This window comes from Somniosus microcephalus, chromosome 1, assembly GCF_052327205.1.
Source record: "Somniosus microcephalus isolate GS21.2 chromosome 1, FLI_Smic_1.0, whole genome shotgun sequence".
NCBI lineage: Eukaryota > Metazoa > Chordata > Chondrichthyes > Squaliformes > Somniosidae > Somniosus > Somniosus microcephalus.
In genome coordinates, this window is record NC_140987.1 from 40,082,085 (window position 1) to 40,106,625 (window position 24,541).

The 24,541-nt window shown below is 46.5% G+C and overlaps 1 protein-coding gene across 3 annotated transcripts in view; it reads right to left on the reverse strand.

Moving 5' to 3' along the window:
• asb5b (ankyrin repeat and SOCS box containing 5b) overlaps positions 1-24,541 on the reverse strand; it is a 62,156-nt gene that overhangs the window by 22,651 nt on the left and 14,964 nt on the right. The window contains exons 1-6 of one of the 3 annotated variants that reach the window (XM_085977998.1): positions 20,100-20,116; positions 9,194-9,263; positions 6,357-6,436; positions 4,665-4,772; positions 3,694-3,844; positions 2,300-2,434 (exon numbers count right to left, since the gene is read on the reverse strand). In XM_085977998.1, coding sequence (XP_085834124.1) covers positions 2,300-2,434; positions 3,694-3,844; positions 4,665-4,772; positions 6,357-6,436; positions 9,194-9,263 — 544 coding nt within the window. In that variant the 5' untranslated portion in view covers positions 20,100-20,116. Of the gene's footprint in view, positions 1-2,299; positions 2,435-3,693; positions 3,845-4,664; positions 4,773-6,356; positions 6,437-9,193; positions 9,264-20,099; positions 20,264-24,541 lie in introns of those variants that run through there. The other 2 variants (XM_085977990.1, XM_085977986.1) reach the window with 2 other exon arrangements.

Consider the following 24,541-nt stretch of genomic DNA (forward strand, 5'->3'; position numbering starts at 1 on the left):
TGTGCTGTACCCAATACGCCCAGGCACAGCAACAGGATAATCGATCTCATTGACTCTTTTCTAGGGGTATGGGTCCATGGGCACCATGGGCGGTTAAGAAAGCAAATGGTATGTTGGCCTTCATAGCGAGAGGATTCAAGTACAGGAGCAAGGATGTCTTGCTGCAGTTGTACAGGGCCTTGGTGAGACCACACCTTGAGTATTGTGTGCAGTTTTGGTCGCCTTGTCTGAGGAAGGATGTTCTTGCCATGGAGGGAGTGCAGTGAAGGTTCACCAGACTGATACCTGGGATGGCAGGAATGACGTATGAGGAGAGATTGGGTCGATTAGGCTTATATTCGCTAGAGTTTAGAAGAATGAGAGGGGATCTCATTGAAACTTATAAAATTCTAACAGGACTAGACAGAGTAGATGCAGGATGGATGTTCCTGATGGCGGGAAAGTCCAGAACCAGGGGTCACAGTCTAAGGATAAGGGGTAAGCCATTTAGGACTGAGATGAGGAGGAATTTCTTCACCCAGAGAGTGGTGAACCTGTGGAATTCTCTACCACAGAAGGCAGTTGAGGCCAATTCACTAAATATATTCAAGAAGGAGTTAGATATATTTCTTAAGGCTAAAGGGATCAAGGGATATGGGGAGAAGGCAGGGACAGGGTACTGAGTTTGGATGATCAGCCATGATCTCATTGAATGGCAGAGCAGGCTCGAGGGGCCGAATGGCCTACTCCTGCTCCTATCTTCTATATGTTTCTATTCAACCAAGGGTAGATGGAGAAGCATCACAGCTGAGCCTGATCTGATCCTCACTTGCCAGCTAGAATCTCAGGTTGTGATCAGGAGTGGTAACTGTGGCTGATTTCCCCCTCCTCAACCCAAGGAAACTATGCCCAATTGCCTTGCTGTGATCGATTGAATTTTAAAAGAAAATTCAAGGCTCTAAATATCACGCCTAGCACATAGGAGACTCTACCGATAGCAAGTTCCTAGTTTTAATTTATTTTCATCTGCACAGGAGAAACAGATTTCAAAGTGAGTGTTTCCCACTTACTGAGAAACGTCTTTCAGTGCTGGTGGGTGAGTGTAGGATAGTGTTCAGCTCCTACACTCCCTCCAGGATAGAATACCCCACTCACACTCATTGTCCAGGCAGCTTGGCTCAGTTGGCATCATCCTGGGTGAGAATGTTGTGGGTTCGGATCTCAACAGGATAATCTAGGCTGGCACATCAGTACAGAATTGAGGGAGGGCTGTGTTGTCACAAGTGCCGTCTTTTGGATGAACGTGAAACCGAGGTCTTGTTAACATTAAAGCTGGAATGGGAAGGTTGTTATTCTGGAAAGTTGAGACCAAATGGCCTGAGGGGTGTCTTCTGCATCCTGGACCCATCTTACACATGTAGAACTTGGGTGGGGTACTGGAAATGGGCCTCAGCACAAGTCAGTGCCTCTTAGGAAAGGAGGGGATAAAAAAAAAAAAAGGCAAACTGAAGCAAATGATCAACCAGACAATAATTTATTCATCTGTGGTGAGATTGTTAACACCATTTTGTCATCACATCTTCCCTGGAGGTTTTATAGCCATGTGTACTTGCTTCATGAGTCACAGGAAGGGTGAGCCCAAATAGGCCAACTGGTCTTCTTCTGAACTGGTCATCTTATGAGCAATATCAATAATTCTTTCACACTTGTGGAGAAGACCAAAACTAGGGACCATAAATATAAGATAATCACCAATAAATCCAATAGGGAATTCAGGAGTAACTTCTTTACCCAAATAGTGGTAAGAATGTGGAACTCGCTACCACAAGGAGTAGTAGAGGTGACTAATGTAGAAAATTTTAAGGGGAAGCTAGATACGCACATGAGGGAGAAAGGAATAGAAGGATATGCTGATCGGGAGAGATGAAGAGGGGTGGGAGGAGGTTCATGTGGAGCATAAGTGCCCACGTAGACCAGATGCTGTGTCATTCTTATGTAATGTAAGAATACACCATACTTTAAAATTACAAAAAGCTAATCAATTAGACCTGCTAATTATTTATAACTTTTTGTTATAGCAGTGACATTTAATCTTAAATCGATACAAAGCCCCACGAGGAATTGGAGACACTTGCTGCAACTGTTGAAGAACTGAATGACCCCAGGAGGGCACTCTTCAGTAAATCAATTCAGGTCTTCAATGTTTTCAAAAAGTGAACATAAAAACACATGCATAATAATAATTAAACATTCCCCCACCTCCCCAATATATATGGCAAGTAAATCCGAACTGTAATGGTAACTGCAGAAGGTCTCTCACCTGCATGGAGCAGTTTCCTAAGGCAAAAGAACTGTTGATGGACACAAGCTACATAAAGGGGCGTTCCCTGGTGAGAGATGTCTAGGTCAATGTCCACACCCCAGGAGATCAACACTTGTAAACATTCACTGCGACCTAGTTACAAGATCAGAGGTTTAGCAATGCTGTGCCGTTGGTTAAAAAAGTAACAAAATGTTCATTTTCATGAAATATAAGCAGTTATGCTTTGTTACTTGCTTCCATAGGTATGGTTCAGGAATATTTTATTCAAAGTTCAGATTGAACTTGCCAAAGTCCTATGTGTATAATGTGCACTTCCTGTATGAGTCACACTGACTTCCTGTCAAACTGACTTCCTGTCACACTGATTTCCTGTCACACTGACTTCCTGCCACACTTTAGAAGTCTGTCTGGCTCAGTATGAGCATGGGATATCTGCTAGTATTATTAAAAGTATCTGTGTGTGCACCTCCCAAACCCACGACCTCTGCCACCTGGAAGGAGAAGGGCAGCAGGCGCATGGGAACACCATCACCTCCAAGTTCCCCTCCAAGTCACACAACATCCTGATGGAAATATATCGCCATTCCTTCATTGTCGCTGGGTCAAAATCCTGGAACTCCCTTCCTAACAGCACGGTGGGAGTACCTTCACCACACGGACTGCAGCGGTTCAAGAAGGCCGCTCACTGCCACCTTCTCAAGGGAAACTAGGGATGGGCAATAAATGCTGGCCTTGCCAACAATGCCCAGATCCCATGAACGGATATTTTAAAAAAGTTTTATTAATACAGCTGAAAATGGGTTTATCACCAAAAATAAGGTACAGATCAGCCATGATCTAATTGAATGGCAGACCAGGTTCAAGGGGTTGAATGGCCTACTGCTGTTCAAAAGTTTTTCAACCGTGCACTTCACAGCAGCTTATGTCACCAACTTCTATGATGTCAAACGCCAGCACAGGTATAACGTATTTATCAGCCTCGCAGTTCATGTACTTTTTAGTGCCTCGCCTGTTACTGTTTATTGTATCTATTTATGGCTGCCTTTGCGTATTGTGATTGAAAGACTTTTGTCCTTTTGCGTATCATTGGCATGCATTGCATAATGTTACATCTGTACATGTGTGCTTATCAATGTGTGTGCTGTATTGTCACACATAAAATGTTCAAACATAAATGAAGTTAAGTGAAATGTAAACGAAAGAGTGAAAACAGAAAATGCTGTTCTGACGAAAGGTCAGCAACCTGAAACGTTAACTCTGTTTCTCTCTCTCCACAGATGCTGCCTGACCTGCTGCGTATTCCCAGCATTTTCTGTTTTTATTCCGATTTCCAGTGTCCGCAGTATTTTCTTTTAGAAGAGAAAAAGTGTTGGTGTGAATCGATGACTGACCTTTGCTTGCTGCTTCGTGAATGGCTGAAGCCCAACAGTCCTGCCCTTGTAGTTTGGCACCATTCTGCAATACGAGCTCCGCACAACTTGCACTGCCACTGGAACATGCACTGAACAGCGGAGTCACGCCATCAATAGTAGTGGCATTGACCTAAAAACAAATACAGTCGGCAAAACATTAGTTATGCGATATATTGGAGAGATATTCTGCGTGAATAAATAGATTTTTGAGTAAAATATAATGTTCTGATTGGCTGGCCGGAGATGTTTATGAAGTAAATCTAGCACCCAAATTGCTTCCCAAAAGCAGGTTGATCCCACTCGTAGGGTCATTGGAGTGCAGTTTCTTCTGACATCAGGTAGAATTCCTTGCCGAATATCTGCTCCCAGGCTTGCCTCTAGCCAGCTGATTTAAAGCATAAATTATGCAGTGCAGTCGTGCGGTCCTGGCTCAGAGGCATGCATGTTCTTTGGGCCCTGTGCGCGCCTGTAGCACACAGAGAGACGACCCTGTGTTATAACGCTCATTAGAATGTTGCTGGGGTGCACAGTGCGCAACGTGCTACATCGTATCAGGGTCAAAGGGTAGGTTACCCAACACCAGCAGCTCTTAAAGGGCTGCGGGTCACCCTGAAAACTGTCCTGCAACTGAGGAGGGGGAGAAATGTGTGTGGCAAGAGCACGCATTGGAACGGTTTCATTCAGTGAAGCAGCTTTGGAACTGCTGCTGAAGAAGATTCTGTTGAAAAGGGTGGTCCTTTGTGGGCCACCCTCCAGTGAAGGCCAGTGCCACAGGAGCTTGGCTAGAGGTGGGCAAAGGAGCCCATGCTGTCTCACCTGCGCACAGAACCTTACAGAACAAAAATCTATCTCAGTCTTGAAAGCTCCAGTTTGTCCTAGCATCCAGTTTTTTGAGGGAGAGATTCTGATGATAATGATACGATTCATGTCCATCACGTCAAGATACTTACATTGGCACCTGCGTCTATTAGGGCTTTGGCACATGCTACATGGTTCCCCAGACAGGCATCATGGAGTGGAGAAACATGATCTATTGTCAGTGTGTTTGGACTGTGACCCTGAAATACACAACAAAGGTTACAACGGTGCAGTCAAAATGTTAAGATAGATCTGCAGCTGTATCACAAAAAAATTAAAAAAAACATTTTCACTACTTTAATTTTGAATAGTTTTTCTTGCTCCTCTTCCCTTCACCCCCTCCCCCCAACCCACATCCAAATTAGCTGCTTAGCATCCATGTAGGCTGAGCTCTCTCTCCGAATGATGTTTCCTCCTTTCTGTAGCTGTCTCAGCTGAGAAGAACAACAAACGCCCCTATAAATGTAGCTTGAGTGGAGACTGGGATTTAAACAGATCTTCTGTTGAGATTCTGAGACTTTATTTTACAGCAATGCTGCAGCCCAACACACCCCCAGGTACAGCATCAAAGACAGTCGTCAAGTACAGTAGCGACCAGAGTGCAACGAATGGGAACTGTCCCAGCCACAGCATAGTCGATAGATAGTGAAAAAAAAATAATCTTCCTTCTTACATAGTTCCTTTCATTTTAAAGCAAGCATAAACAGAAAGAAAGACTTGTATTTATGTAGAGCTTTTCACATCCTCAGGATGTCCCAAAGTGCTTTACAGCCAATGAAATACTTTTGAAGTGTAGTCATTGTTGTAATGTGGGAAACGCGGCAGCCAATTTGCGCACAGCAAGGTCTCACAAACACCAATGAGATAACGACCAGATACAGGAAACTCTTTGGTATCCGGCACCAGCGGGACCGGGATGTTGCCAGTTGATTAAAAATTCCGGATGATGGAGAGGGTTATCTACCGAGGCTATCTTTAACAAACAAAAATTAAAAAATCAAGAAATGTGCAGTATAATTGGGTACTCACCTACAGAATGTGTGTTAAAGAGACTACCGGCAGCGCGGGAGAGTCAGACTCCTGTTATTGAGGTTTTTGGACTTCCGACAGTGCCAAGAAGCCGAGTAGTGGCAGTTTGGAGAACTACCCCCACTGACTAACTCAGCCACCGCGGGAGACTCGGACTCGGCAACATTTCCGGTTATTGAGGTGTTGTTTTCGGAGTATGAATTTTGCCGGTTAATAGAGAATTCCGGATATTTAGGTGCCGTTTAAACAAGAGTTTCCTGTAATCTGTTTTAGTGATGTTGGTTAAGGAATAAATGTTGGCCAGGACACCAGGGAGAACTCCTCTGTTCTTTTTAAAAATAGTGCCATGGGATCTTTTACGTCCACCTGAGAGGGCAGATGGGAACTCAGTTTAACGTCTCATCTGAAAGACGGCACCTCTGACAGTGCAGCACTCCCCTCAGCGCTGCACTGGAGTGGCAGCCTGGATTATGTGCTCAAGTCTCTGGGGTGGGACTTGAACCCTCAACCTTCTATCAACTGAGCCATGGCTGACGACGCTGAAAAGAAGAAAGGCTGGTAGGAGAGTGCTTTCTACAAAATCCTTCGGCTTTCTACTGACGTACAAGATGATTTCAAACCCCAAACCCCAAATAACAGTGTAATATTATACACAAGTAGGGACACTGCTCAGTCATGTAACAAGTGTAAAAAGTCTGATGATGCAACGATTGCAGAATAAAATACATTACTCAACGCACTGCACAATCACTTACCTGTGCAAGCAAGGTTTTGAGGGACAGAAGGCGTCCCTGACTGGCTGCCTCATGTAGAGGTGAACGGTCAGCCCAAGAACCTTTCAAAAAGAAAATAAAACTATAAATAAAATAGGTAGTCAGAGTGGGTAAAAGGTTCTGGTGAAGGGAGTTTCTATTGCATGTCATTTGTACTGTCGGCTAACACCACCTCATCCAATAAGAGGTTTGGTTGGATGCAAAAAAAATTAATTCTGGAAACATTCATTGCACTTCAAGATAGTTCAGTGAGCGAATTAAGCAAGAAAAACACTTGGCGACAACCTCAATTTTCTATTTTTACTCCAACAGTATGCTGAGATACACCAAACAAAGTCACGTTTATCGGTCATACCAATGCAATAAACAAAAGTTACATTTTTGGAAGGTGTAGTCGGAGCTCTTAAAGGATTTATTATTTCTGCCAAATGACTGATTTTAATATTTCCCCACAGTGCAGTGACTGCATTCATGGCAACATAATTGATTTTATTTTACAGATGAGCTAAATCAAAACAAGTAGAGAGAAAACAGTGGCTCCATATCAATGCTGTTACTACATTCATCAGCTAATAGACCATTCCATTGCATGTACGACTATAGATCAATTGCCCTGAAGGTCATTTAAGTGAATATATTTTGGTTTTATTTCTGTGCAACTAAGAGAAAGTTGTTGATATCACAGGGGAAATTAAAGTGACATGTCATTTCAAAGATGCGTTTGGTAAATTCCATCAGATTTTGCGAGGTATAGAGAATTCTGTTCGAACAATGATTTTCTTAACAGTAGTAAATGAAGGCACTCGTACATCGACAAAACAATAACTGAAAAGTATAGACATGATTCCGCAATCCCACACTTCCGGTGGGCAGACGTGCTTGCAGGAAGTGCAGTTTGGATATAGGGCTAGCCCTGATTCTCCAACCTGGGCTCCCTTCGAGTGCTGCTCCCTGCTGGAAGTGTAAGATCATGGAGTGACCCCTTCTGTCTTTGCTAATGGTTGGATGTTGTCAAAATAGAAGTTGATGCAACAAAGCGATGCGTCTCCATTAAAGAGATCACCTAGTGCTCCCCCACCCCCCCAATTTTCTTCCTTTTGGGTGTTGTTCTGTATGCACTGGCACCCCTCTGATACCTTACATGAGTCGCCATTCTTCATGTTATGAGCCTAGCCATTGACTACTAATAGACAATAACAACAGAAAACGCTGGAAAAACTCAGCAGGCCAGGCAACATCCGTGGAGAGAGAAACAGAGTCAATGTTTCGGGTCGAAACCCTTCAACAGAACTGAGAAAAAAAGAAGGCAGGAAATGAAACAGATTAAAAGGCAGTTTGGGGGCTGGGAAATGGGGGAGGGGATGAGAGAAGAGACATTAAGAGATATTCAAGGTGAGACGAGATGGTAATAGGACAGGTAAAGAAACAAACAATGGCTCTAGATGAAGTGTGAAATGCGCTGGCAGAGTGAAAGACAGCTGCCATGTGGGAATTAATAGGCAATTTGACCATCCCGGCTCAGCCCAATCCTCTCCTTAAATAACGTCTAGACGTGCTCACTGTTCCAGCAAGGATTGCTGGATACGAACCAGATGCAGGAACCACGGCTGAATTTTCCGCTGCTCTAGCTCAGAGACACTGAAGTTAACTGCGATTCGCCCACTGCCCGTCTGAGATGAGCTGATTGAGTTCGGAGCAGTGGATCAAACCTGGGATCCTCCTGGCCTATGTGGGTTAGCATTACATCATGCAGTAAAAGTTCATTCACTGAGCCATTAGCAGAGCCTCGGAGATCTGCAGTTTTTAGCATAAGTTGTTCCATTCAATTGGACGCAATAAAAACAGACTAGGAACATAGGAACAGGAGTAGGCCATTCAGCCCCTTAAGCCTGTTCTGCTACACAATTCAGGGAATGGTAGCTTAGTGGTTATGTTACTGGTCCAGTAGTCCAGAGGCCTGGATTTAATGATCTAGGGACACAAGTTCAAATATCACCAGGGCAGCTGGGGAATTTAAATTCAGTTAATTAAATAGATCTGGAATAAAAAGCTAGTGTCACTAATGGTGACCATGAACCTACCAAATTGTTGTAAAAACCCAAGTGGTTCACTGATGTCCTTCAGGGAAGGAAATCTGCTGTCCTTATGTGACTCTAGTCTGGTTGACTCTTAACTGTTATCCAAAGCCACTCAGTGGTATTGGTTCAAGAAAAAGGTCCACCACCACCTTTGAGGGCACTAAGGGATGGGCAATAAATGCCAGCCTTGCCAGGGCTGCCCACATCCCGTGAATGAATATTTAAAAAATTAGATCATGGCTGGTTTGTAGCTCAACTCAATTTACCCGCTTGGCTCCGTATCACTTAATGCCCTTACCGAATAAAAATCTATCGATCTCAGTTTTGACATTTTCAATTGGCCCCCAGCCTCAACAGCTTTTGGGGGGGGGGGCGAGTTCCAGATTTCCACTACCCTTTGAATGAAGAAGTGCTTCCTGACATCACTGTGTTGGAAGGTGCCCATTCAGCTGATCCAACACAGATTTAACCATAAGTATCAGTCTGAAATCAGTTCCAAGTCAATTCAGCACCTGCTCACAGTAAATTCACGATGCTTAAATGCCAAGTGATGTCAATTCAAGAATTATTTTTCACGGGGCAGGAAGTTTGGGGTATGAACAGCAAAACTATCTCACAAAATTGGCATCTGACTGGCCCCTCGACCTCCTTCAGCCGATAGATATTTATATCGCACATTCTGTGGAATATTTTTATGCTGGACCAGGAAACATAACAAACAACTGCGCGCACAAAACAAACCTGAATCAATATCCAAGATAACCCCAGCTGCATTCCAGACCATAGCACACGCCATCTCTAGTTGATTCATCTATGAGATTATTCACAGAGGAAGATGTTAAGACTTGGGAATTCCTGCCACACTAACTTTGGGCCCATAATTTGGCGTTTTATCACAATTTTATCTATACAGGCATTTAAAAAAATCATGAAACAATCTACTGTCTAACTTTGAGGATCCCAGCCTTCCATCTTCTGTATACAGCCAAACCGAGATGACTATGTCCCACCCCCACCCTTAGCACTACTTCTATGATTCAAATAAATAGTTGTTTTTGCTGTTGGGAGTTGCAATGATATCTTTAACATCTTTCATTTGTAACAAAATCTATCTGTGGGTATTTGGCATTTTAATGCTCATTTTGTGGCTGAGGCCCATGGACACTGACTGGGTCCTGAAGATAAATTCTCTCTCCTACTGTAGTTGGTACTTTTGCTAATAAAAGTACTTGGGGTAGGTTATGACTCTGTGCAATAGCGGAAAACGGAGGACAGCGAGTCGGCAGTTTTACATCACTCCCGATTATTATTCCCACTGAAGTCAACAGAACTGAAAATCAGGGGAGATGTAAAACGGGCTGCGACACCCTATCGCCCACTTTACGCTATCGCACAAAGTCAAGATCTACCTCGTTGAGTCTGCCCTTACATCTTGAGGGAGCGAGAAGTCCAATTATTGCTGCACGTTGTTCTTTCGAACGAGTTTCGGACAGAGAAGTGACACCATCTTCTTTTAGTCATATTTTTGCTGCCTTTCATGTTGCCAATGAGGAGAAAAGGTGGCTGGACACTTAAAGCATCCACCCCAGCTTTGGCCAATACTCCTCTTCCCCAAACTACAATATTGGCCTCCTAAAGGCATTTCTTGAAACAGGAAGGAAATTTGAATCAATGGCACAGAATTTTTTTTTGCTGTACTGCTGGGTGAAACTAGAATAGAAGGATTGGCATTTCTACAGCGCCTTTCATGACCTCAGGACATCCCAAAGTGCTTGACAGCCAATGAAACAGCCTGGTGCATGAAACACAAAAAGTTAGTATGCAGGTGATCAGGAAGGCCAATGGAATCTTGGCTTTTATTGCAAGGGGGATGGAGTATAAAAACAGGGAAGTCTTGCTGCAGTTATACAGGGTATTGGTGAGGCCACACCTGGAATACTGCGTGCAGTTTTGGTTTCCATATTTAAGAAAAGATATAGTTGCTCTCGAGGCGGTTCAGAGAAGGTTCACTCGGTTGATTCCGGAGATGAGGGGGTTGACGTATGAGGAAAGGTTGAGTAGGTTGGGACTCTACTCATTGGAGTTCAGAAGAATGAGAGGCGATCTGATCGAAACATATAAGATTGTGAGGGGGCTTGATCGGGTGGATGCGGGGAGGATGTTTCCACTGATGGGTGAGACTAGAACTAGGGGGCATAATCTAAGAATAAGGGGAGAAACTTCTTCACTCAGAGGGTAGTAAATCTATGGAATTTGTTACCCCAGAGAGCCGTGGAAGCTGCAACATTAAATAAATTTAAAATGGAGATAGACAGTTTCCTAGCAGATAAGGGAATTAGGGGTTACGGGGAGAAGGCAGGGAAGTGGATGTGAGTCTAGATTCGGATCAGCCATGATCCTATTGAATGGCGGAGCAGGCCCGAGGGGCCGTATGGCCTACTCCTGCTCCTACTTCTTATGTTATGTTCTTATGAAATACTTTTGAAGTGTAGTCACTGTTTTAATGTAGGAAACCCGCCAGACAATTTGCACACAGCAAGTTCCCACAAAGAGCAATGTGATGCCCTAGTCCCTATTAAAACAATCTCTCTCATCCTGGCCGTTCCTCCTGGTACGGCCCTCATCTTCACTCTCTTAAGTCCAAGGGATGCAGACTTGAACGGCTATGGCGGACAACTGGTTTAGCCATTCACCGCCAGATCTGGCTGGACCACATAAAGCACTATCGGGTTCTGCTCTCGTCTGCCAAAATTGCTCACTATTCCAGAATCATTCTGGAATGCAAAGATAAACCCTGGCTTCTATTCTTCACTGCTAACCATCTTCTTAAACCCCTCTCCCCTGTCTCCTCCACCCTCCACCTCTGACAACAAGTGTGAGGAGCTCATGGACTTCTTTGTATCTAAGATTGAGACCATCCATTCAGCTGCCTCAGCCTCTTCACTTCCTTCCCCTTGCCCACCAGGCCAAACTTCCTCTAAGGTTCCACCCTGCCCTAGTTCTGAGCTCACATCGTTCTCCAGTTTCTCTCCAATCTCCCCTCATGACCTCTCCGCACTCAGCTTGTTCATGAGACCCTTTCTGCTCCCTCGACCCTATTCCCACCAAACTGCTGACCACCCAACTTCCTTTTCTGGCTCCCATGTTAGCTGATATTGTTAACGATTCTCTCTCCTCAGGTACTGTCCCCCTCTCCCTCAAATCTGCCGCCATCACCCCCTCCTCAAAAAAACAACCCTTGACCCCTCCGTCCTTGCAAACTACCGCCCCATCTCCAACCTCCCTATCTCCAACCTCCCTTTGCTCCCCAAAGTCCTTGAACGTGCTGTCACCTCCCAAATCCGTGCCCATCTTTCCCGCAATTCCAAGTTTGAATCCCTCCAATCAGGTTTCTGCCTTTGCCACACTACCGAAACGGCTCTAATCAAAGTAACAAATGACATCCTTTGTGACTGTGACAAAGGTAAACTATCCCTCCTCATCCTTCTTGACTTGTCTGCAGCCTTTGACACGGTTGACCACTCCATCCTTCTCCAACGCCTCTCCACTGTCGTCTAGCTGGGTGGTACTGCACTCGCCTGGTTCCATTCTTATATATCTAACTAATCGTAACCAGAGAATCACCTGCAATGGCTTCTCTTCCCACTCCTGCATCGTTACCTCGGATGTCCCCCAAGGATCTATCCTTGGCCCCCTCCTATTTCTCATCTACATGTTGCCCCTTGGCGACATCATCCAAAAAGAGTGTCAGTTTCCACATGTACGCTGACGACACCCAGCTCTACCTTACTATCACTTCTCTCGACCCCTCCACGGTCTCAAAATTATCAGACTTCTTGTCCGACATCCAGTTCTGGGTGAGCAGAAATTTTATCCAATTAAATATTGGGAAGACCAAAGCCATTGCTTTTGGTCCCCGCCATGAACGCCGTTCCCTAGCCCTCTCCCTAACATCTGTCTGAGGCTGAACCACACTGTTCACAACCTTGGTGTCATATTTGACCCTGAAATGAGCTTCTGACCACATATCCGCAGCATAACTAAGGCCGCCTATTTCCATCTCCGTAACATCGCCCATCTCCGCCCTTGCCTCAGCTCATCCGCTGCTGAAACCCTCATCCATGCCTTTGTTACCTCTAGATTTGACTATTCCAACGCACTCCTGGCTGGCCTCCCACATTGTACCCTACGTAAATTTGAGGTCATCCAAAACTTGGCTGCCCGTGTCTTAACTCGCACCAAGTCCCGTTCACCCATCACCCCTGTGCTCGCTGACCTACATTGGCCCCCCATTAAGCAATGCCTCAATTTCAAAATTCTCATCCTTGTTTTCAAATCCCTCCATGGCCTCACCCCTCCCTATCTCTGTAATCTCGTTCAGCCCCACAACCCCCAGAGATATCTGCGCTCCTCTAATTCTGCCCCCTTGAGCATCCCTGATTATAATTGCTCAACCATTGGTGGCCGTGCCTTCTGTTGCCTAGGTCCTAAGCTCTGGAATTCCCTGCCTAAACCTCTGCCTCTCTTTCCTGCTTTAAGACACTCCTTAAAACCTACCTCTTTGACCAAGCTTTTGGTCACCTGCCCTAATTTCTCCTTATGTGGCTCGGTGTCAATTTCTTTGTCATTTAACACTCCTGTGAAGCGCCTTGGGACGTTTTACTACGTTAAAGGTGCTATATAAATACAAGTTGTTGTTGTTGATAATGGCCAGGTAATTTGTTTTTGCGATGTTGAATGAGGGATAAATATTGGCCAGGACACCGGGGATAACTCCCCTGCTCTTCTTCAAAATAGTGCCATGGGATCTTAGAGAGCAGATGAAGCCTCAGTTTAAAGTCCGAAAGACAGCACCTCTGACAGTGCAGCACTCCCTCAGTACTGCACTGGAGTATCAGCCTGGCTTTTTGTGCTCAAGTCTCTGAGAGGGGGACTTGAACTCAACAACCTTCTGACTCAGAGGTGAGTGTGCTGACCACTGAACCACTACACAAATAGCACTTGTAGGACCATCCAGGAAGAGTATTTGCCGAATCTGTAACGTCAACATTTTTCAAATATTCCTTACTGCAATATTCACTGAATAAATGTAATTGTATTGTTGATTAGTGAAAGTCCTGAGGCTGAATCCTGCAACAAAAACCAATAAAAGGCAGCTTTCAGATCTGCGTCACGGGGTGCAGGTGTAATAAGTTGATGCTTCACTGAGCTTTGGCACAAAGTGGTACCGCACAGGCTTATGTGGAGTTTCTCACCACCTGCCAGGTTAAGATACCAAACAGACGGCCAATCACTTCCAAAAACAGAGCGCAATGGAAGGATTAGATAACAAGGTTGCCTCTGGGGGGCATTCTTGGACATCTCCCAGCAGGTGTTGCATAGCAACGTTGGCAGACACCTGGGAACAGATTGTCCATCCCCTTCCGCTGGCACTGGATCAAGTAGTGGGAGAAGCTAATGCACAAAGCCGTGTTCAAACGGAGGGGAGGAATGTTTAAATTTCAGATCCAAAGGTAGCTGTGGAGCCATAGATTCAGGGCAGTATGGAAGAATTCAAAAAAAACGACTAGGAATGACGTACACATATTAAAAATTGAAATGCGTTAAAAAGAAAAGCTGCGAATGTTAACAATCAGAAATAAAATACTACAAATACATAGCAGCTCCGGCAACACCTGAAAAAGAGAAAGATAGGTTAATGTATCGAGTGAGGTATGTTAAGCCGTCCACTCTGTTTTTAGTTTAAAAATACACATTCCCTTACAGAAACAGGAGTCGGCTGCTTGTAAAACGAGAGTTGTGGAGCCAAGTTTGACTCCAATTGAGACGCCCATTGACTCTAAAGAGGATATTGCTGAATTGGAACAATGCTGCCAAAAAAAATGGGATCTTTGTGGACAATTTTCTCTTGCATTCAGTGAAAGCGACCCAGCAGGGACCTCTTCCCATTGTTACGAGTCAAACACTGACAGAAGAGTAAAAATTAACAGTATGATTGGACAGTCGCAGATCTCGATGTGGCGCCACTCGAATCCTCAGTTCCCGTCACTGCAGTGAAAAGCTAACCCATTAAAAAAAGAACATACATCAGAGCTAAAGAGTAAATGTGATTGGTTTAAAAGTGGCTGCATGGAGAAGTTTGAAGCCAAAACGTTATTCTAGTTATAATCCAAATTTAGAGCAACGTGGATTTGGGCAAGACTTAATTCTAAATTCTAGGAAGCATAGTTTTATTTCCTCAGATAATGCAGCTGCCTGCTTTTGGAGCTCCAATTAAACGAAGGTTTCTAATTAGTGACAGAAACGGCTAACAATACATCCAATATACACCTTCAATCTAGTCAATCGTACATGACAAAATACGCGAGAGAACATTTCATACATTGAATGTCATCGATACAGGAAGTTACAGCATGGCATTTGCTAAATAAGCATTTCTTGTTGTTTTTTTTTTATAGAAGTGATTTAAATCACCCAGGAAGCAACATCAACAACTTTCCCACTTCTTACTGGTCCAAACACGACCTTAACAGTCTAGAGCCATGACTCGAAGCAATTCCCAGGCCTGACACAAATGGTTTCAGTGGTGCCGGGCAAGACGTCAACCATACACAATGCTGCAGGCCGCTGTCGCTCCGAAGCCCTTTGGCTGGTGTGTCGGCTGCCTGTGCTATATTTAGACGCTGAGCTCACTTAGCTTCATCTGGCAGATCACTTTCACGGCACTCGGTGGCAGCCACAGAAGCCACTGCCGTTTGTGAACTGCGAATATACAGAGCACGCCATGCAATAATGCAAGAGTGCGATTAGTTCCACGTGTGCTACACTTTCGTGCCACCTTCCCGCCCACCCCCCAAACCCCCTTGTACATGATACCTAGATCGCCATCTCCCCACGGCACCTCAAACCAGCAGTAAGATTTGTCGTTAGGGTTCATATCCAGACCAAAAGTTTCTGATAATTCTCTCTCAGCACTAGCGGACTCTGCCCCAACCAAGTTGTCATCAACACTCTCCATTTCACATGAACTTTGACTCTTCACAACCTTAGCTACTAAACCATATTGCACACACTTTTCGTGCTGTTATTTCAGAATCCCAATACAAGGGCATCTGAAAAAATGGAATGTGAACAATTAACCATTTCAGGACTGGCAACATTCGAGTGCAGCTTTTCAAATACAGCGACAAGGTGATACAGGTTGAGTATCTGGCATCTTATTCCAACATTTTATTTTAAAGTTGTTACATGGGGTTAATAGGGGTGAGCCTTTGGCCTAGTGGTAGCAATCCCACCTCTGAGTCAGAAGGTGAATGGTTCGGGCCCCACTCCAGACAGTCCTGGTGAGTGGACACTAGAATACGATTACTAAATACTGGGCTTTACATCCAACAGAGTCCTCGTGTTCGAACAGAGTCACCACCGGCTCAGTGGTACTTTCCCGCCTTTGAGTCAGAATTATTGGGTTAAAGCCCCACTCCAGACAGCCCTGGTGAGCAGGGATCAGAGTGCTGGCTCTGAATACTGGGTTGCCATCCAGCAGGGTACTCGAGTCCAATGGCTGCCGGTGCCCCCCACCCCCATTGTAAGAGCAGGTGGGGCTTACCTAGGAGAATATACCCCGAAGATAAAAACAGTGAAGAACGCAATGGGAAAACACCTCAGCTACTCTTCCATGGTAAGTGGCTCAAGAATCACATGTGTGAGACTTGAGTTAAGACCAGCCCTAGGGCAGACCACAACGGATAGACATGAGGTTATAATTGGGGGGGGGGGGGAAACTGGACGATAAAAGGATGGATAACAAAACTCACAGGACTTGTTACACATTGCGCTTATTCTATGAGTTAATTAGTGAGCTATTAAAACTAAGTTGACAAATGTACAAGAATAACAGGTGCCTGATGCCATTAACACACAAGACGGTTGTTCCCTTTACTCCCTGCAATCTGAATGTGGAGCCAAAGGTGCATGAGAGCTCTCCCGGCTCCACTGCAGACCCGTCCCCCCACCCCAGACCATTCCTGGCACATGGTCGCCCTCCTCCCAATCGCCTTCCGTCCCCTTTTACCACTTACCCGAGGCTGTAGCTGGTGACGCAGTGTGGCCCGAAATTCCAAGCCACTTTGGCGATGAGCTTCCTTGGGGATGCTCTGCAGGTGATGTAAATGAGGCCCGAGATCGGGTGCGCCTTGGGTCCTATCCATTCAGGCACAGGTATCGTTCCCTGCATCCGGTTCACATTGGCTAGTTATGTCTTTCTCGTACCATCATTCAACACATCTTAGCCCTGAATTTCCTCAGGGCTACCGCACCCCCCAAGTGCTAATGACCTCCGCTTCTGACCCCACTGCATTGTCCGGGGTCAGAGCGGGGTCATCCATGTTAAATATTCGGTGGGCACCCACGGCAGTATGGGCACATCTCAGGGTACGATAGCTAGTAATCCAGAGGCCTGGACTAATGATTCCACCAGGGCAGCGGGGGAATTTAAATTCAGTTAATTAAATAAATTTGGAATAAAAAGCTAGTTATCAGTAATGGTGACCATGAAAATTGTCGTAAAAACCCATCTGGTTCACTAATACCCTTTAGGGAAGGAAATCTGCCGTCCTTACCCGATCTGGCCTAAATGTGACTCCAGACCCACAGCAATGTGGCTGACTCTTAACTGCCCTCTGAAAAGGCCGAGCAAGCCACTCAGTTGTACCAAACCGCTACAAAGAAGTATACTAAGTACCTTCACCACATGGACTGCAGCGGTTCAAGGCGGCGGCTCATCACCACCTCAAGGGCAATTAGGGATGGGCAATAAATGCTGGCCTTCTCAGAGATGCCCACATCCTATGAACGAATAAGAAAAAAATCTTGGACGGTGGGGGGTGGGGTTGGTGTGGGGAGCAATGTGTGGTAGAGTATGACCAGATGGAGAGTCCCGCCAGAAGATACTTGCAATGCAGACAATCGGCATCCTTTGCTACAATATAAAAAATGTAGTGAGTGTAGGGGTCTTCCAGACCATGACCCCAGCCTGGAGTCTCCAGTGAGCCCCATTTCTGCCCCTAACAGGACTGGGCCTGCAGCTCGGTCAGCAGATAGGAAACAGGAGATGTGGGAGGTCTGGTGGGGGAAGCCCTCCTGCCAGCCCCACCTCCTCGTGATGTCAGGGGCCTTATATCAGGCGAACAGAATTTCCACCTAATTTAGGTCCCAACGGAAATGAAGGGGCTCCTCGGCGTTTGTGACTCTGCAAACGGTGACCCTACGTTTCTGGGTCCCACCTGCTTTTTCCACCCCCTCACCAAACCTCTACCTGCCTTATCCCCATCGTGCCCCGGGTCCTGTGGAAATTCAGGGCCCTTTACTTTAAATGGGTTAACGCCCTGCTAGATAGGAGTAAGCGACACGTCTGCTGAGTATTCCCACCCTGGTACAGTGTAGCGTAATTTCAAGGACTTTATTCTCTCCGTGACTTTACTCTCCCTTGAATACATTCAAAATATAAGATAGTCACCAGGAAATCAAATAGGGAATTCAGGAGAAACTTCTTTACCCAGAGGGTGGTGAGAATGTGGAACTCGCTACCACGGAGTGATTGAAGCGAATAGTATCGATGCATTTAAGGGGAGGCTGGATAAGCATATGAGGGAGAAGGGAATAGAGGGTTATGCTGATAGAGTTAGCTGAGGAAGGATGGGAGGAGGCTCGAGTGGAGCATAAATGCTGGCATGGACTGGTTGGGCCGAATGGCCTGTTTCTGTGCCGTATATCCTATGTAATCTATATTAGCAATGCAAATGCTGAATGGCAGTTTGTCTAATTTCTCTCTCTCTCTAATTTTGGCAGAGGTGTTAACCCAGTAAATGAGTTGGGGCACTGCTAAAATAGCAAGTGAGGAACTTCAGGCTAAAGCGTTCGTAAACTATTCACGCACAGCATAATTTCAGGGCCCCCATGTTCTGCTGAAAATCAGTGGTGGGAGAGCACAATGGGAATGCTCATTTGTATAACTGGTAAATGATAAGAGACACAAGCTCTGGTAACGCCCATTGGCAAGTGAACTCCTGTCATCGCTTCTCCTGTTGGAATTGAAATATGGACTTCGATATTAACCACCGTTCCACCCCCTACCCTCCCCCCCCCCGCCCCTCCCCCCAACCTGGCACAACAGGCAGGAGAGGATTGGGAGTGGTTAAAGAGTTAAATACTTGGAATGTGACCAGAACGCACCACGCATGCAACTGCCAACTTTTTTACGGTGCCAAATATCGGGACGTCTTAGCTTCCCGCTGCTGAGAGGTGGGACGCTTCATTAATTTATTTAAATCGAGCTCCCACAATGTAACTGGGAGCCTGATTTAAAATTGACTAAGGCCGGGAAACCTGGCAGTGAAAGGGAGGTGGTAGTTGCTGGCTCCACAAGGTAAGAGCCTGTTTCAGCACTCTTTGTGGGCCAGGAGGGGCAGGAGTGTTCCCCCACCCCCCCCCCCGCAACCCCTCAAGGAAGCCTTCGGCCTCCCTCGGTCCCGATCGCCGGCCTACCCCATCCCTCCCAATTGCCAACCATCCCTCGGCCCCGATTGCGGGCTCTCTCCCCCTTTCCCGATCGCGGGCTCTCTCCCCCTTGCCGATCGCGGGCTCTCTCCCCCTTGCCGATCGCGGGCTCTCTCCCCCTTGCCGATCGCGGGCTCTCTCCCCCTTCCCGATCGCGGGCTCTCTCCCCCTTGCCGATCGCGGGCTCTCTCCCCCTTGCCGATCGCGGGCTCTCTCCCCCTTCCCGATCGCAGGCTCTCTCCCCCTTCCCGATCGTGGGCTCTCTCTCCCTTGCCGATCGCGGGCTCTCTCCCCCTTCCTGATCATGGGCTCTCTCTCCCTTGCCGATCGCGGGCTCTCTCCCCTTTCCCGATCGCGAGCTCTCTCCCCTTTCCCGATCACGGGCTCTCTCCCCTTTCCCGATCGCGAGCTCTCTGCGCTCCCGACTGCCGGGGACCATCCTCAAGGGTGTCCATTTGGCTGGCTGCCAAGCAGGAGGCAGAGCTAAAAGAATGTTAATGAAGTCCTGCCGCGAAGTTCGGCAGGGTCTCCGTGTCCCCGGTCTTACCGGGTTATTCGGCCGTTTTCGGCCTCCCCGCGCCCTCCCCGCCAATATCGGGGCCATGTTTTCAGTACATGGTATTCCCAGATTTGTACCAGCATTTTGGGGGATCACGTTTCGTGATTCTGCCTGTTTTTTCCCCCCCCTCCTGGAAACAAAAATAAACAGTGGCCTTGGTAAACTGGATTACAGTGTATACCAGTCTCATTATGTTCACTGCTGGAGATGTTGACTATAACTCTGGGCCAGAGCCAAGTCAGGAAGGTACACATTCACACACCACTGTAGGGTTATTGTGTTAAAGGGGGAAGGGCGTTCCAAGCTTTGACACAGCTCTACAGTACCTTGGGTGTGCGCTTTCACAGAGGCTTCAGATCTTGCTGTAAAGTTCTGCTGGGGTACATTAGAATAGGCCGGGCTATTTCCCTGGGTGTAGGGAGATATTTACCTGGCTTTCAACCTTAAGGCGTATTAGTCCGACAAGAGACCGACCGGTGATTCAGTAACACAGTCACGTTAAGTATTATATCTTCACGTAAAGTTTGTACTGACCTTGGCTGCTGAGGATTCCCCAGACTGCCTTTCTCTTGCTGGAAGGTTCCTTGGGACATTCTAAAGGCCTCTTATGCATGAACTGATTAGGGCAATGACTTTGAATTGAGGAGGTATTCTTGGACATGTTTACATTAGCTTTCCCTGCAGCAACCCTTGGCAGCAGGGAGTTGCTGGTATGTGTGTGTGTGTGGAGGGAGTGGTTTAGCTCGGTTTCGTAATTCTGATTGGATGCCTGAGTATTTTTATCCCAGGGTTGTTAAAGGGAGCATTTTGGCTGAGAGTGACAGCACAGTGCTGCTTGACATGCAGGAATAGCTGGGTTGTGTGAGAGACAGGAGCATATGAGACAACCACCAATTTCAATACTGCGCAGATATGCCATTAGAAAAGAGCCACCCCTGGCTTTTTAAATACAAAATCCTGTATTTTTAATGCTCACAGACTTATCATGAACTCCATATTGCGATTAACCCTGAAGAACTTGGAATCTTAGATGAACTGCTAGCTGGGGTACTTGAATACTTCACCCAGTAAGCTTTAAAGAAATAATCATTATGAACTAAAGAGGTTAATGGCGCAAAGCCTAAAGCAGATTAAATTGCACAGAAATGTAGAGGGTGCAAAGTCTCGTTAATCCACAAAAACAACGTACATTTCAAAACAAGTCCTTTAGATGCAGTGAGATGTGTGTTTGTGTACTGCCGATTCTTGAGACTTCGAGGTGTATTTTCCTCCATTTGTTGGCAAACCCATTTTACACCCCCTAATGACACTGCTACTAACATTAAGGAATGGAGGGAAATATGTTTGGACAGTGAAACAGGACAGCCCACCTCCACTGCTCCTGTTCAAATCTCCTGATGACAATTGAGAGAAAGCTCTGTGCAAAATACTTGTATCCACGCTGCTGCCAAGCAACAATAATAATAATCATAATAATCAACTTTATTGTCATTGTTAGTGCACAAGTGCAGTACAACGAAATGTAGGCTTGCGGCTCCCAAGAGTGTACATTTAGATTGTACAAAGGGAAAAGGGAAAAGATTCCCGCTGGTTGCTATGTGTTAATGACACACTGAGCATCGTGGAAAGCTTTCCTCTGATCACTATTTCTAGTGAAATCACAACCAAATTCCTTTTGAACATCTTTACAATTTTGCTGGAAATGTTGAACGTGCTTTCAAAGCTGTTAACACATAGCGACCAGAGGAAGACTGCCCTAATGGAGATTAGGACAGTCAGTGGCTCAAAGGCAGGCCTCGATTTTAAAAAAAGAGGTTTGGGGGGTGGGAGGGGAACGGTGTGTGGCCGCCCCAAAGCGGGCGGAGAGCCCGAGGACGTGGAGGCCCTGGCCGATCTTAAATAAAAGTTCCCAGGGACCCGACTGACACCCGGCCAGATTCTCTGCCTGGCCAGCGGGCGGAAGCGTGAATCTGGGGACCGGTGGGAACAGTCCCCCGGCAGTCAGTGGAAGCAGAAGCTGGAGACGATCGGGAGGTGGGATGGGGTGGACCGGGGAGAGGTCGGTGCAATGTATGTACCTTTAAGGGGGGAACTACTTTTTACAGCTCATGTATACTGTAGTACCGGCAGTGACCACACCTATATATAATGCTGAGTAGTAATCTGTACAGATCAGTTGCAGTCTGAGCCACGTTGAGTAAAGACCTATTATACCGTTCTCCGCAGTCTGTGTCTTCTTATACACGGACATAACATTGGCGACGAGGCAGGTTCGAACCTACCTGCAACTCTGCATCACCTCCCGGGGATTCGTTCCTGGAGATCAGTGGATTGGAGGTCAAGGCCAGAGGCTCGGGCGTCGACCACGGGCAACCGCCCAGTCATCCAGCAGAGACTCGAGAATTGCGGGGGAGGCTGTCGAGAGCCAGGCTTGGCTTTCCAGTCGAGGTGGTCCAGCGAAACAGGCTGGCAACAGGTAGTGTGCAGACCCTTCCCGGACAGCGGCGGGCTAGAGCCCGACCGAGTGGCACAGCAAAGGGCCGAGCAGCGTCGATGGGGGGGGGGGGGGGGGGGGGGGGAGAAGAGAGAGAGGGCTGATCGCACAGGGCGCAGCCGGTGTTCAGGGGCCGAGCAGCGTCGGAGAGAGGGAGAGAGAGACGCGCAAAACCTACAGGGCGCCGCCATTGCCACGAGAACCGCCGGGAGCGGTGTCGGCAGCAGCGGGGGAGGAAGGAAAGCGTGGGAGACGCCATTTTAAACCACACACAAAATGCCGAAGAGTGGCAGGATCACTGCATTTGACAATGAAGTCGAAGATTGGACTACATATGTTGAACGAATAGAGGTATACTGCAAGGCAAATGAGGTGTCAGATGACAAGAAAGCGTCGGTATTGTTAAATTTAATGGGTGCAAAGACATATGGTTTATTACGAAATCTAGTAACCTCAACGAAGCCAATGGAAAAGAGTTTTGAAGACATAGTAACGATACTAAAGGAACATTTAAACCCCACACTGCTGCTGAAAGCAGAAAGATTCAAGTTTCACAAACGGAACCAGCATAAGGATGAAAGCAATGCTGATTATTTAACAGAACTGCACAAACTATCGAAACACTGCCAGTTTAGAGCGGGACTGAGAGATGCCTTAAGGGACAAGTTTGTGTGGGCTTCAAAGTGAAGGAACCCAGAAACGGCATTTATCTGAAAAGGACCTTACGCTGGAAAAGGCTTTCAGCATTGCGGTATCATATGAAGCAGCAGCACGGGACGCTGCAGAGATACAACAGAGACCGCAAGAATATGGCACAAACGAAATGTCATATGGAACAGAGAAGTGCTATCGCTGCGGCAGAACAACACACGACCAGAATGATTGCTGGTTCAAAGACAAAGTGTGCAGACAGTGTGGAAAAGTAGAACACATAGCACGAGTCTGCAGGTCGGGAAAGAAAACCAGCAATAAGAAACCTGCCAAAGGAAAGTACCAGAAGGTACACAAGATGACGGAGAATAGTTCAGACAAACAAAAGAGTGATAACGACGCCGAAAGCAGGGAACTGAGTTGTCTGAAACTACATAATGTGATCACAACGGAGGATCACCGAACCATTTGGGTCACTCTCAAGGTAGCAGGAGTCCAGGTAAAAATGGAATTGGACACAGGATCAGCCCTAACAGTCATAAACCGATGGGACTACGAGCAGCTATTCTCACACATACCCTTGAGAGACACAAAAATTATTTTGAAGACGTACACGGGGCAAAAAGTCTACCTCAAAGGAAAAATAAGGGTGACAGTTATATATAACTAAGAAAACACCAAAACTAGGCCTGTATGTATTGCAAGATGGAGGACCACCATTACTGGGACGTGAATGGATCCGGAAAATACAACTGGATTGGCATTCCATACAGGCACTGACTGTGGCTGACAAAAAGGATGACGACGTCACACCTGGGCGACTGTCAAAGATCCTAACTGACGCGAAAGAAGTGTTCCAGCAAGGACTCGGAACACTAAAAGGCATGACAGCGACAATTAAAATTGAAGAAAACACAAGCCCAAAATTTTTTAAGCCCAGACCGGTACCTTATGCGATCCGCCCAGCCGTCGAAGCAGAGCTGGAGAGTCTGGAACATTCAGGTGTACTGTCCAAGGTAGACTGGAGTGAGTGGGCTACACCCATCATCCCTGTGATGAAAACGTCGTTGAGCAGCACGCCTGGGGAACCAAAGAAGGTTCGCATCTGTGGGGACTTTAAGGTAACAGTGAACCCGGTCCTTCACACCGTACAATATCCACTTCCGCGGATTGAAGACATTTTCGCCTCGCTATCTGGAGGGAAATGCTTCACTAAGATTGATCTGGCCCAGGCGTATCTGCAAATGGAGGTAGAAGAAGCATCAAAAAAATACCTCACAATCAACACCCATAAAGGTCTCTACCAATACAACCGGCTGGTATTCGGGGTAGCATCAGCTCTGGCTATTTGGCAGAGGGCAATGGAACAAGTCCTGCAAGGGATCCCAGGGACCCAGTGTTATTTGGACGACATCCTGGTCACGGGCGAAAATGACAGTGATCACCTTGCCAACCTGGAGCAGGTGCTCACTAGATTGCAGGAATATGGGCTCCGAGCTAACCGCCCCAAATGCGAGTTTTTTAGAAAACAAATCTCGTATTGTGGCCACGTTATCGATAAAGAGGGGTTACATAAGTCCCAAGAGAAGATTGAGGCAGTAGTCAAGGCTCCAGCACCGGAAAATGTGTCACAACTGAGGTCATTCCTCGGGCTGGTAAACTACTACCATAAGTTCTTGCCAAATTTGTCTACAATACTACACTCACTGAACACCCTACTGCAAACTGGGGTGCCATGGAAGTGGAGTGACGAATGTAGACGAGTTTTCCAGAAGAGCAAAACACTAATCACATCGAGAGAGGTATTGGCCCATTACAACCCAGCATTACC